The 11928-nt window shown below is 42.4% G+C and overlaps 1 protein-coding gene and 1 pseudogene across 2 annotated transcripts in view; one reads left to right on the plus strand and one right to left on the minus strand.

Annotated features, from left to right (window-relative positions):
• LOC103385794 (myosin heavy chain, fast skeletal muscle-like) overlaps window positions 1–1685 on the minus strand; it is a 21396-nt pseudogene extending 19711 nt beyond the window's left edge.
• An 815-nt stretch (window positions 1686–2500) lies between these two features.
• The window catches only part of LOC103385795 (myosin heavy chain, fast skeletal muscle-like), an 11758-nt gene continuing 2330 nt past the window's right edge, over window positions 2501–11928 (plus strand). The window contains exons 1-34 of one of the 2 annotated variants that reach the window (XM_025060366.1): window positions 2501–2519; window positions 2652–2705; window positions 2829–3044; window positions 3673–3816; window positions 3909–4065; window positions 4150–4177; window positions 4259–4370; window positions 4460–4552; window positions 4645–4708; window positions 4792–4890; window positions 4986–5089; window positions 5242–5380; window positions 5473–5591; window positions 5749–5898; window positions 5974–6144; window positions 6254–6560; window positions 6684–6754; window positions 6851–6938; window positions 7045–7162; window positions 7249–7372; window positions 7452–7588; window positions 7673–7928; window positions 8018–8260; window positions 8350–8526; window positions 8614–8759; window positions 8853–9333; window positions 9425–9551; window positions 10056–10174; window positions 10267–10463; window positions 10551–10734; window positions 10824–10989; window positions 11106–11230; window positions 11319–11627; window positions 11716–11919. In XM_025060366.1, the coding sequence (XP_024916134.1) occupies window positions 2841–3044; window positions 3673–3816; window positions 3909–4065; window positions 4150–4177; window positions 4259–4370; window positions 4460–4552; window positions 4645–4708; window positions 4792–4890; window positions 4986–5089; window positions 5242–5380; window positions 5473–5591; window positions 5749–5898; window positions 5974–6144; window positions 6254–6560; window positions 6684–6754; window positions 6851–6938; window positions 7045–7162; window positions 7249–7372; window positions 7452–7588; window positions 7673–7928; window positions 8018–8260; window positions 8350–8526; window positions 8614–8759; window positions 8853–9333; window positions 9425–9551; window positions 10056–10174; window positions 10267–10463; window positions 10551–10734; window positions 10824–10989; window positions 11106–11230; window positions 11319–11627; window positions 11716–11919 (5163 nt within the window). In that variant the 5' untranslated portion in view covers window positions 2501–2519; window positions 2652–2705; window positions 2829–2840. The remainder of the gene's footprint in view (window positions 2520–2651; window positions 2706–2828; window positions 3045–3672; window positions 3817–3908; window positions 4066–4149; window positions 4178–4258; window positions 4371–4459; window positions 4553–4644; window positions 4709–4791; window positions 4891–4985; window positions 5090–5241; window positions 5381–5472; window positions 5592–5748; window positions 5899–5973; window positions 6145–6253; window positions 6561–6683; window positions 6755–6850; window positions 6939–7044; window positions 7163–7248; window positions 7373–7451; window positions 7589–7672; window positions 7929–8017; window positions 8261–8349; window positions 8527–8613; window positions 8760–8852; window positions 9334–9424; window positions 9552–10055; window positions 10175–10266; window positions 10464–10550; window positions 10735–10823; window positions 10990–11105; window positions 11231–11318; window positions 11628–11715; window positions 11920–11928) is intronic. The other variant, XM_017036467.2, reaches the window with a different exon arrangement.

Below are 11928 nucleotides of genomic sequence, written 5' to 3' on the forward strand. Positions count from 1 at the left end.
GGAATAAATGAAGTCGAGCACAAAGAAGATTTATGGACAAAGAAAATAAAGACACAACGACGGATGGTGCCGGCTACAGAGACGTAATATTAAAATGTTAAAAAAAAAAAAAGTACAAAAAGTACAATTTTTTTTCTGCATTATTTATACTTGTTGCTGTTGTTAATATGAACTGTATTGTTTTTATCGATATCCTTTGACTTTCTGTGAAGGTTGATGGATGTTTATTAGGACTGAAACAGCTTCATGCTGTGATTTTACACCATTAAAACCTCACTCACCTTTTCATGACTGAGATTTGAACCTGAACTTGAACCTTTCACTGGTCGTTCTCTCAGTTTCCATCGCAACACATTTGTTCTTTTTTTTTCCACTCAGTTCTTCTCCCTCATCCATTTTCTGCTTTGATAAAGAAACAAGACACAAATACGTCAAGAAAATGAAGTCAGTAGAAAATACAACAAAACCCAAAACATTTAAACGGTGATGCACCGTATCTCTGGACGGAACTGGTCGCAGCATGAACTCTGGCTGAAAACAAAGTGGAGTTATTAAAAGTGTCACGTCCAACAGTACATTTTTAGATTTAAACACATCTTCTTTAATGGCAGTGTGAGTCGTCGCTGCAGCATTCAGGGACCACACCAGAAGAATGATTAAGAAGCTGGTAACACGAGGAGCGTGTTGGCACATTTTCAACGTGGGGCTCGTTCTAGTGTTAATAAGATGTTAGTGACTCTCGACCCCAGCGGACAGACAACAAATTTGCCTACAGTTAGCATCTATACATGTAAAAAAAATAATAGATAAACGCAATTGCATTTTATCACGGTAAATTCTCAGAAATTCAACAAGTCAACAATTTTAGTATATTTGTAGTTTTAATAAATAAATAAACGCAATTGAATTTTATCACGGTTTTAAATTCTTAAAAATGTCAACAATTTTAGTACATTTGTAGTTTGTAGTTTTTTTTCATTAGTTATTACTAATGCTTAAACATTTACTTGTGGAGTCAGTCCATCAGTCAGACCAGGTCAATTAAAAAGGTGTTTAAACGTTAACTCTCATCCCTATGAAAACACATGCGTTACATTCCATTTACACATTTCCACTGTTTTAACTAGAAATCTCAATGCAAGGCTCTTAAAACTGAAGACATGCACTGTGAAAATATAAAGAAAATGCGTGCCGCTATTACCGCGGAGGCATGAAAATGTAAAAAAAAATGCGTGCCGCTATTACCGCGGAGGACTCTGCGTGTCCACGCTCTTTGCGGTCGGCCAGCGACCTGAGGTGTCATTCACCTTGGATTGTTATCCGGAGAACAGTTGCTGCCGCTGCTTGACGATGAAGAAACTGACAGAGGGAGATCAAAGGCCTTAAAAACACAATAAGCCTCATGAGCGCGTGGCATTTGACTTGAGCGTGGACATAAGCCCGGGGCTATATTTGAGTTTTGTCCTAATAAGATTTCAGATTTCAGGGCAGGAATCGTATAACAAGTGGTCGCTGAAGACACAGGATGGTTATAACTCGTTGGTAATCACTTCAGAATTTCTGCCTCTTTATTCGCTGCTGTAAGAAGAGCTCCTTTTCGGGCGTTAAGACTATAGGGACAGAGTGTGGAGTGGGACGAGTCCCTGGCAGAGATGTTTGGGACATGAGCAGAACACACTCAGAACACACCTTCTTACTCATCACACGAGTACAAAAATATGGATACATAGATACGTAGCTATGGTACAGATTGTATATGCAGTAGATTGAGACAGAGAGACAGATGGAGAGACACAGACAGAGAGACAGAGACACAGACAGTGGAAGAGGAGGCTGGAATCCATCACTCACTTGTGTGCCCCCTGGAGTAAGAATAAGAACAGCTGCTGGCACTGTTGTGAGAAATAATCCTCCGGCAAACCCCGCCTTTCTTTCAAGCTCACTGGCACTCCTTTCATTTTTAATAATTTCTGACTTGTAAAGACTCTGAAACACTATATCGCTGACTTTTGGAAGCTTCTCTAAGGCATTGCCTGAGGTTACTGTTGTGCCAGAGAGCATTAAAAAGATGCATTGAGTCATGTCTTTGGACCTCTCCTCAGCCAGGAGCCAATAAAAACTCAAAACTCGATCCTCTGTTCTTTATAATAAACAGAAGCAGTGGAGAGAAACATCGACCTTTTAACAAACTCACTATTACAAATCTTAACATGTTGTTTACATCTTCACACACCAAAACAACATATGCCAGTCACGACAAAGCCACAGTGACAGCATCACATCTCCTAAACTGTCTTCAGACAGCAACCTCTTCCCCCCCGACAGATTCGTAGCCAAACAATGATCCATTGACCAGATGACACCTCATCAAACGTGTAATGTTTCATCGAGAGTTAAAAACTACCGCTCAAGTGTAATGACAAGAAACATGACCAAATACAGCAGGACATGTGTGATAGGCTCCATCACTCTATATAAAGGAGTCTCAAGACTCCACCGTGGACAGGCACCCAGCAAAGGTAAGACGTCTGTAACATGTGCTAATTCTCAGCAGTTGTTTGTATCAAATCAACAACAAAAAAAAAAAACAAACATACCTTTTCACTTGTAGAACATGTGATCCTCCTAATTTTCTCCTAATATTTTCCCAGGATTCTCCATTGAAATCTGCTTCAAACATCTCTGCTCACCTGGTGTGTTCTGAGGTAAACAAGGACATTGATAACAGTTTAGTTTCATCAGATATCATTATAATCTTCACTAATATACCTGTTAGCATCCTTTTATCTTGTTTAATTTGTTTGGTCTTTGTTTCCCCACAATCTCAGTAAAGGGTCATCATGAGTTCGGACCCAGAAATGGAGTGTTTCGGCGCGGCGGCCGTGTACCTCCGGAAGCCAGAAAGGGAGAGAATCGAAGCCCAGAACACGCCATTCGACGCTAAAACAGCGTACTTCGTAACTGAGCCGGCGGAGATGTACCTTAAAGGAAAACTTGTGAAGAAGGAGGGTGGCAAAGCCACAGTGGAGACTCTGTCTGGAAAGGTGAGATCGACGGTTCAAAATGCACGCACTTGGCCATGTTATTATGGTGATTAGGGTTCACAACCAACATCCTCAGATAGCTTAGTTGGCAGGAAAGAGCGTGGAGGACTGTGGAGGATACACATGGCATCCTTAGGTTGCTGGTTTGACTCTAGCTCAAAGGAACATCTACTATTTGCACCTTGTTTGAACACCGTCAGTTGACAGTGGTGTGGTTTAAGCCTCGACGTAGATCTAGAGATTTGGGGTTTGCTAGCTTAACATTAGCGTTGTATTCAGGACATGTTAAGTTACACATAAGTTCAGTTCAATCTAACTGGAAAAAAACAGTGACATAAAAATGTTTTGCAACTCAAGAACATGGGGACATATAAAAGAAATGAAAAAATAAACATTCCTTTTGATTTGATAACTGACCAATAAACATGCTAATGGATGATATATTGCAATGGATGCAATGTACTAGCTGGTCAAGTGACACTTGTCACGATGCTTCGACAGTAACGTATTAGAAATGTGACTGAAAATGTGGTAGATTTAAAATGATTTCTTCAAGGAAAAAAAAAAAATGAAGTGAATGAATGAAGTATAAATTATATTTAAATACCTCTAATTGTCTGTTTACTAGAGCATAACCGTGAAGGATGATCAAATCTTCCCCATGAACCCTCCAAAGTTTGATAAGATTGAGGACATGGCCATGATGACCCACCTCAGCGAGCCTTCCGTGCTGTATAACCTCAAAGAGCGTTACGCAGCCTGGATGATCTACGTAAGGACAGTTTGTACTTGACAGTTATTGGAGTGAATTAAATCTAAATTCCTTCTCACACTGGGAACCACCTCCTCTTCCTCTGACCACAGACCTACTCAGGGCTGTTCTGCGTCACTGTGAACCCCTACAAGTGGCTCCCAGTGTATGATTCAGGGGTTGTAGCAGGATACAGAGGGAAGAAGAGGATTGAGGCCCCGCCCCACATCTTCTCCATCTCTGATAACGCCTATCAGTTCATGCTCCAAGGTATGACCATGTCCGGCTGCTACATTCTACTATTTCCACCCTTGAAAACAAACATTTTAAACTTATGAACCGTTTGTTTTACAGACAGAGAAAACCAGTCGATCCTGATCACGTGAGTACGAGGTTAGATAGTTGATGTTGTAGCTAACAACAACACTATAGTTACCACATGTCTTCACTTTACTACACACAGAGGAGAATCCGGTGCTGGAAAGACTGTCAACACCAAACGTGTCATCCAGTACTTTGCAACAATTGCAGTTGCTGGAGGGAAAAAGGCTGAGCATACGTCTGGGAAAATGAAGGTAAAAGAAATCAAACAAAAAGATGTTAAAACTTATAATAAAAAAGAAAGAGTTAAAAAAAAAACTTACCAAATTGCTGTTGTATTTAGGGGTCACTGGAAGATCAAATCATTGCAGCAAACCCCCTGTTGGAGGCCTATGGTAATGCCAAGACTGTGAGGAATGACAACTCTTCACGTTTTGTAAGTTTAACATTAACATTAAAATAAATAAATAAAAATTAATATTTAAAGATTAGACAGTTTATATTTCAATGCTGACTGTTCCTTCACAGGGTAAATTCATCCGAATTCATTTTGGGACAACTGGAAAGCTGGCTTCAGCTGATATTGAAACTTGTAAGATAATCGTCACTCAATACGTATGCAGATGATACTGTCATGATACTGTCCTAAAATTAAAAACTCTTCAACCCAAACAGATCTGCTGGAGAAATCTCGAGTGACGTTCCAGCTGTCTGCTGAGAGAAGCTACCACATCTTCTATCAACTCACAACAGGCCACAAACCTGAGCTCATAGGTGAGAGATCGTTGACGATACAGTAGGAGTTCATGTTCACCAGTGGTCATTTCTGGATTTTGTTTGTGTTCACAACTTGTTTCCTGTTTCTTCAGAGGCTCTGCTGATCACCACCAATCCATACGACTATCACATGATCAGTCAGGGTGAAATCACTGTCAAGAGTATCGACGATGTTGAAGAATTCATCGCCACTGATGTAAGAACAACTCAACTGCCACTGCATTAATGATAACTCTTGCTTGTCATGATTTTGGTGATAGTTAAGGTGTAACTTAAAGTCGACTCAGTTACTGGATGATGTGTTTTTTCAGAAGAATAAATTCTTGTTTCATGTCAAACTATTTAAAGACTGCCATTGACATCCTGGGCTTCACACTGGAAGAGAAGGCTAGCATGTACAAGCTGACTGGAGCGGTGATGCATCACGGCAACATGAAGTTCAAGCAGAAGCAGCGTGAAGAGCAGGCTGAGCCTGATGGCACTGAGGGTACGAAACCAACAACCCACGAGCTTCAACGTCAAAATTAAAATCATAGCCTTACTATGTGTTTTTAAAATGAATTCTTGCTCTGTTTGTAGTGGCCGATAAAATCGCCTACCTCATGGGTCTGAACTCTGCTGATTTGCTCAAAGGAGTGTGCTACCCCAGAGTGAAGGTCGGGAATGAGTATGTTACCAAAGGTCAAACAGTTCCTCAGGTAAAAACAATTAGAAATAGGCCCAAATTTGCTCTTTACAATTACCTTGGTACATTTCTATGCTGATGATATTGTCCTTCAACTACAAGGTTTCAGATTAGATATCTGTACGCTGTATTGTTTACCAGTGTTTTTACTTCATAATCTGCACATGTAGGTCAACAACTCCGTCATGGCTCTGTGCAAGTCCGTCTATGAGAAAATGTTCTTGTGGATGGTCGTCAGAATCAACGAGATGTTGGACACTAAGCAGTCCAGAAGCTACTTCATTGGTGTCCTGGATATTGCTGGGTTTGAAATCTTTGATGTAAGTATCGTCAGAGAATCTACTTTTATCATGCTTTGATCATTTTACTAATTATGAGTTTTTTACTGTTTCTAGTTCAACAGTCTGGAGCAGCTGTGCATCAACTTCACCAATGAGAAACTGCAACAGTTTTTCAACCACCACATGTTCGTCCTGGAGCAGGAAGAATACAAGAAAGAAGGAATTGAATGGGAGTTCATTGACTTTGGTATGGACTTGGCTGCCTGCATTGAGCTTATTGAGAAGGTGAGTCACAAATACCAAAGACTAGCGTCGGTTGATATTATCGGACATCCCTACCAAACACCTTTACCAATAAGACGGTTCTGGACTAAAACGTGTTTCCTCTCAACAGCCAATGGGCATCTTCTCCATCCTTGAAGAGGAGTGCATGTTCCCCAAGGCAACAGACATAACCTTCAAGAGCAAACTGTACGACCAGCATCTTGGTAAAAGTGCCCCCTTCCAGAAACCCAAACCTGCCAAAGGCAAAGCTGAGGCTCACTTCTCTCTGGTCCACTATGCTGGAACTGTGGATTACAACGTTAATGGTTGGCTGGACAAGAACAAAGACCCCCTGAATGACTCAGTGGTCCAGCTCTACCAGAAGTCATCGGTCAAACTGCTGTCTTACCTGTACGCAACACATGCCGCAACAGAAGGTACGTGCCGTCAGTGATCAATGGTCGGCTGTTATTAGACACAGACATGTTTGCTGGCTGCATAACAATTTGGAACATCTTGTGAAATATAAATACGTAAATGTTAATATTTTCCACTGGCAGCTGAAGGCAGCACCAAGAAAGCCGGGAAGAAGAAGGGCGGTTCTTTTCAGACTGTGTCAGCTTTGTTCAGGGTAAGATTTAAATCTGTAGTCTGTGTTTATTGTGTTTACCTCCAGTTTAGTTCATGTTTAAAATAATTTAAATGTGTCTTCTCTTAAATTCTTCAGGAGAATTTGGGCAAGCTTATGACAAACCTGAGGAGCACACACCCTCATTTTGTACGCTGTCTTATCCCCAATGAATCCAAGACACCAGGTACTTTAGAGAACTGGTCAAAGTTAACAGTGTTTAACTTGTTGTGTCTGTCATTTTAAGATGAGACATTATAATGTTGTTGTGTTTTTTTGATGATTTATCACAGGTCTGATGGAGAACTTCCTGGTCATCCACCAGCTCAGGTGTAACGGTGTGCTGGAAGGTATCAGGATCTGCAGGAAAGGATTTCCCAGCAGGATCCAATATGGTGACTTCAAGCAGAGGTGCATTTTCATATCTGTTAAGGCATATTTCCAGTAAAAAAAAAAAAGAACAGTTGTAATTGGTGATTGGTTGTTTTTTAAATCAGGTACAAAGTACTGAATGCTAGCGTCATCCCTGAGGGTCAGTTCATCGACAACAAGAAGGCCTCAGAGAAACTCTTGGGTTCTATTGATGTAGATCACACTCAGTACAAGTTTGGACACACCAAGGTACAGAAATACAATTCTATTGAAGGTGTCTGACGTGGAGTATCATAATTTAGCCAATAACGAATGATTTCATATCCAGGTGTTCTTTAAAGCTGGACTTCTGGGAACTCTAGAGGAGATGAGAGATGAGAAACTGGCTGCGTTGGTTACAATGACCCAAGGTCTGTGCAGAGGTTTCCTGATGAGACGTGAGTTTGTCAAGATGATGGAAAGAAGGTAAAGTATCTCCAAGTACCACTACGACATATGAAAAAATAACCTTTTATCAGAATCTCTCACTGATTTTTTTTAAATTTTCAGGGAGGCCATTTTTGCTATTCAGTACAACATCCGCTCATTCATGAATGTCAAGACCTGGCCATGGATGAAGCTGTACTTCAAGATCAAGCCTCTCCTGAAGAGTGCAGAGACTGAGAAGGAGATGGCCCAGATGAAGGAGGACTTTGAAAAAACCAAAGAGGACCTAGCAAAGGCTCTGGCCAAGAAGAAGGAACTGGAGGAGAAGATGGTTTCCCTTCTGCAGGAGAAGAATGACCTGCAGCTGCAAGTGCAGTCTGTAAGTCAGTTCTCTTCAGTTTAATGTCATAATGATCAAATGCCCTTATGAAGTGCTTTGTTGAAAACAAATCTGTCTGTGATTCCTAGGAAAGTGAAAACCTGACTGATGCAGAGGAAAGGTGTGAGGGACTCATTAAAACCAAAATCCAGATGGAGGCCAAGCTCAAAGAGACGTCTGAGAGACTGGAGGACGAAGAGGAAATGAACGCAGAGTTGACTGCAAAGAAGAGGAAGCTGGAGGACGAATGCTCTGAGCTGAAGAAAGACATCGATGACTTGGAGCTCACCTTAGCCAAAGTGGAGAAGGAGAAACATGCCACTGAGAACAAGGTGACTAACATTGTCCGCAACGTTTTTACTTGGGTTCAAAGAAATTAATATCCATTTAGGAGTTTTAATTCATCATAAAAATTTTCCAGGTGAAAAATCTCACAGAGGAAATGGCATCTCAAGATGAGTCCATTGCCAAGTTGACCAAAGAGAAGAAAGCTCTCCAAGAGGCCCATCAGCAGGTACTTGATGACCTTCAGGCAGAGGAAGACAAAGTCAACACTCTGACAAAGGCCAAGACCAAGCTGGAGCAGCAAGTGGACGATGTGAGTGATCGAGCTACGGAAGTAATCTGTAATCAATCGGTCGTTGCCATCATCTTCATCAATATGAAACATATTCTTTCTTCACAGCTTGAAGGTTCCCTGGAGCAAGAGAAGAAGCTCCGTATGGATCTTGAGAGAGCAAAGAGAAAACTGGAGGGAGATCTGAAACTGGCCCATGAATCCATAATGGACCTGGAGAATGACAAGCAGCAGTCTGATGAGAAAATAAAGAAGTAAGAGGTTTTCTTTAAACTCTTTAAACTAAGAATGATTTATTCTGATAAAAGCAAAAAAATAACCTATATTTTGTTTTGTAACACCTCAAGAAAAGACTTTGAGATAAGCCAGCTCCTGGGCAGAATTGAGGATGAGCAGTCGCTTGGAATCCAGCTTCAGAAAAAGATAAAGGAACTTCAAGCTCGTATCGAGGAGCTGGAGGAGGAGATCGAGGCTGAGAGAGCTGCTCGGGCCAAGGTGGAGAAGCAGAGGTCTGATCTCTCCAGGGAACTGGAGGAGATCAGTGAGCGGCTGGAAGAAGCTGGAGGAGCAACATCTGTGCAGATTGAGATGAACAAGAAGCGGGAGGCAGAGTTCCAGAAGCTGCGTCGTGATCTCGAAGAGTCCACCCTGCAGCACGAGGCTACGGCCGCAGCTCTGCGCAAGAAGCAGGCCGACAGTGTGGCCGAGCTGGGAGAACAGATCGATAATCTCCAGAGAGTCAAACAGAAGCTGGAGAAGGAGAAAAGTGAGTTCAAGATGGAGATCGACGATCTCTCCAGCAACATGGAGTCTGTAGCCAAAGCAAAGGTGAATAAAGAAGTCGTTCATCACTCATTCTTATATTAGCTCAGACAGGTTGAGCTGTTTGACAAATGTTTACTTTTTTTTTTTAATTAAGGGAAACCTGGAAAAGATTTGCAGGACCCTGGAGGACCAACTGAGCGAGCTGAAGTCCAAGAATGATGAGAATGTTCGTCAGCTCAATGATCTGAGTGTTCAAAGAGCGAGACTTCAAACTGAAAACGGTAAACATTACAATTTACTACATTTAAAACTAAGTCAAAAAGGTTTACTGTAAAACATACTCTCCACACCTGTACACCAGCAGCTCTGTTTTGGACTTCAGTATTTATTAGGGATGTCCGATATTAACTTTGTGCCGATATTGTCCAAACACTTAACTTCTGATTCTGATATAGGTCTGGTAATATTTATTTATTTATTTATTTACACTGATTATTGAAATAGATTAATAAAATGAGCTGCAATGCTGCCATCTGGTGGCTTTCACTTTCATATACAGCCATTTTTCCCCAAAACAATTTTTAGGGCACGTCATTTGGTGAAACCCAAGCATTGTGTTATCGTGTTTTCATTATCGGAGGGAAAACTGTTAACGATTCTTACGGATATTACATAATTAAGCTAATATTGGGCCAATAATATCGGCCGACCAATATTATCAGACATCCCTAGTATTTATATATATTTTTTTGTATAATTAATTGACGTTCATAAACATTCTTCAGGTGAAATCAGTCGTCAGCTGGAGGAGAAAGAAGCTCTTGTTTCCCAGTTGACGAGAGGCAAACAGGCGTACACCCAGCAGATCGAGGAGCTGAAGAGACACATAGAAGAGGAAATAAAGGTAGCGGTCAACACACAGAACAAGTAGAACAAAAAAGCTAAGCTAAGGTAATGAGGGTCGGAATTTTTATTGCGGTCTGCTTCGATTCGTAGGCCAAGAACGCCCTGGCTCACGCTGTTCAGTCGTCCCGCCATGACTGTGACCTCCTCAGGGAGCAGTTTGAGGAGGAGCAGGAGGCCAAGGCTGAGCTGCAGAGAGCTCTGTCCAAGGCCAACAGCGAGGTGGCGCAGTGGAGAACCAAATATGAGACTGATGCCATTCAGCGCACTGAGGAGTTGGAGGAGGCCAAGTAATGGAGGAGGCCAGAAACTGAAAACAGTCACACGTGCATTTCATTTTTCACCTGTTATTAACCTACATTCTTGGTACTTACCAGGAAAAAGTTGGCTCAGCGTCTCCAGGACGCAGAAGAAGCCATCGAGGCTGTGAATGCAAAATGTGCTTCACTGGAAAAGACCAAGCAGAGGCTGCAGGGTGAAGTGGAGGATCTGATGATCGACGTGGAGAGAGCTAACGCTCTGGCTGCCAACCTGGACAAGAAGCAGAGGAACTTTGACAAGGCACAAATAATATTAATGAATGCATTTTACTACATTTGCAAGATATGAATAGGTGAGAAAAAGTTTATGTTTTTTTCTCGTGCTCTCAGGTTCTGGCTGAATGGAAGCAAAAGTATGAAGAAAGCCAGGCCGAGTTAGAAGGAGCCCAGAAGGACGCACGCTCGATGAGCACAGAGTTGTTCAAAATGAAAAACTCGTATGAAGAATCTCTGGATCATCTGGAGACTCTGAAGAGGGAGAACAAGAACCTGCAACGTGAGACGGTTTTACAAAAGATATTTGATTCTGACACAAACGTCTGGACACTTTGTGTCACCTACTGTGTTTGGCATTTGGTGTTGTATTAAATATGTGTACTGACATACCAACAGAGGAGATCTCAGACCTGAGTGAGCAGCTGGGTGAAACCGGTAAGACGATTCACGAGCTGGATAAGGGAAAGAAGACTGTGGAGCTGGAGAAATCAGAGATCCAGACGGCTCTGGAGGAGGCAGAGGTGAAACGACGTCGTCTGGTTTTTGTTTCACCCCAACAAAGTTTAGAAGGTTTTGACTTCAGCACTTTAAGAACAAACTTGTTAACAGGCTACTCTGGAGCACGAGGAGTCCAAGATTCTCCGTGTTCAACTGGAGCTGACTCAGGTGAAGAGTGAGGTCGAGAGGAAACTCGCAGAGAAGGACGAGGAGATGGAGCAGATCAAGAGGAACAGCCAGAGGGTGATCGAGTCCATGCAGAGCACATTAGACGCCGAGGTGAGGAGCAGGAACGACGCCATGAGAGTCAAGAAGAAGATGGAGGGAGACCTGAACGAGATGGAGATTCAGCTGAGCCACGCCAACCGCCAGGCCGCTGAGGCTCAGAAACAGCTGAGAAATGTTCAAGGACAGCTGAAGGTACGGAAAGATATGGAATATATCTTCAGGTCAGATGGAGTTCACTACTTTAAGACCACGTCACGAATGTGTTTCATTTTCTCCTCAGGACGCTCAGCTGCACCTGGACGAAGCCATAAGAAGCCAGGAAGACATGAAGGAGCAGGTGGCCATGGTGGAGCGCAGGAACAACCTGATGGTGGCCGAGATTGAAGAGCTGAGAGTCGCACTGGAGCAGACGGAGAGAGGCCGCAAGGTGGCCGAGCAGGAGCTGATTGATGCCAGTGAGCGTGTGGGACTGCTGCACTCTCAGGTGACTTCA

Source organism: Cynoglossus semilaevis, chromosome 11 (assembly GCF_000523025.1).
Source record: "Cynoglossus semilaevis isolate Cse_v1.0 chromosome 11, Cse_v1.0, whole genome shotgun sequence".
Lineage (NCBI taxonomy): Eukaryota > Metazoa > Chordata > Actinopteri > Pleuronectiformes > Cynoglossidae > Cynoglossus > Cynoglossus semilaevis.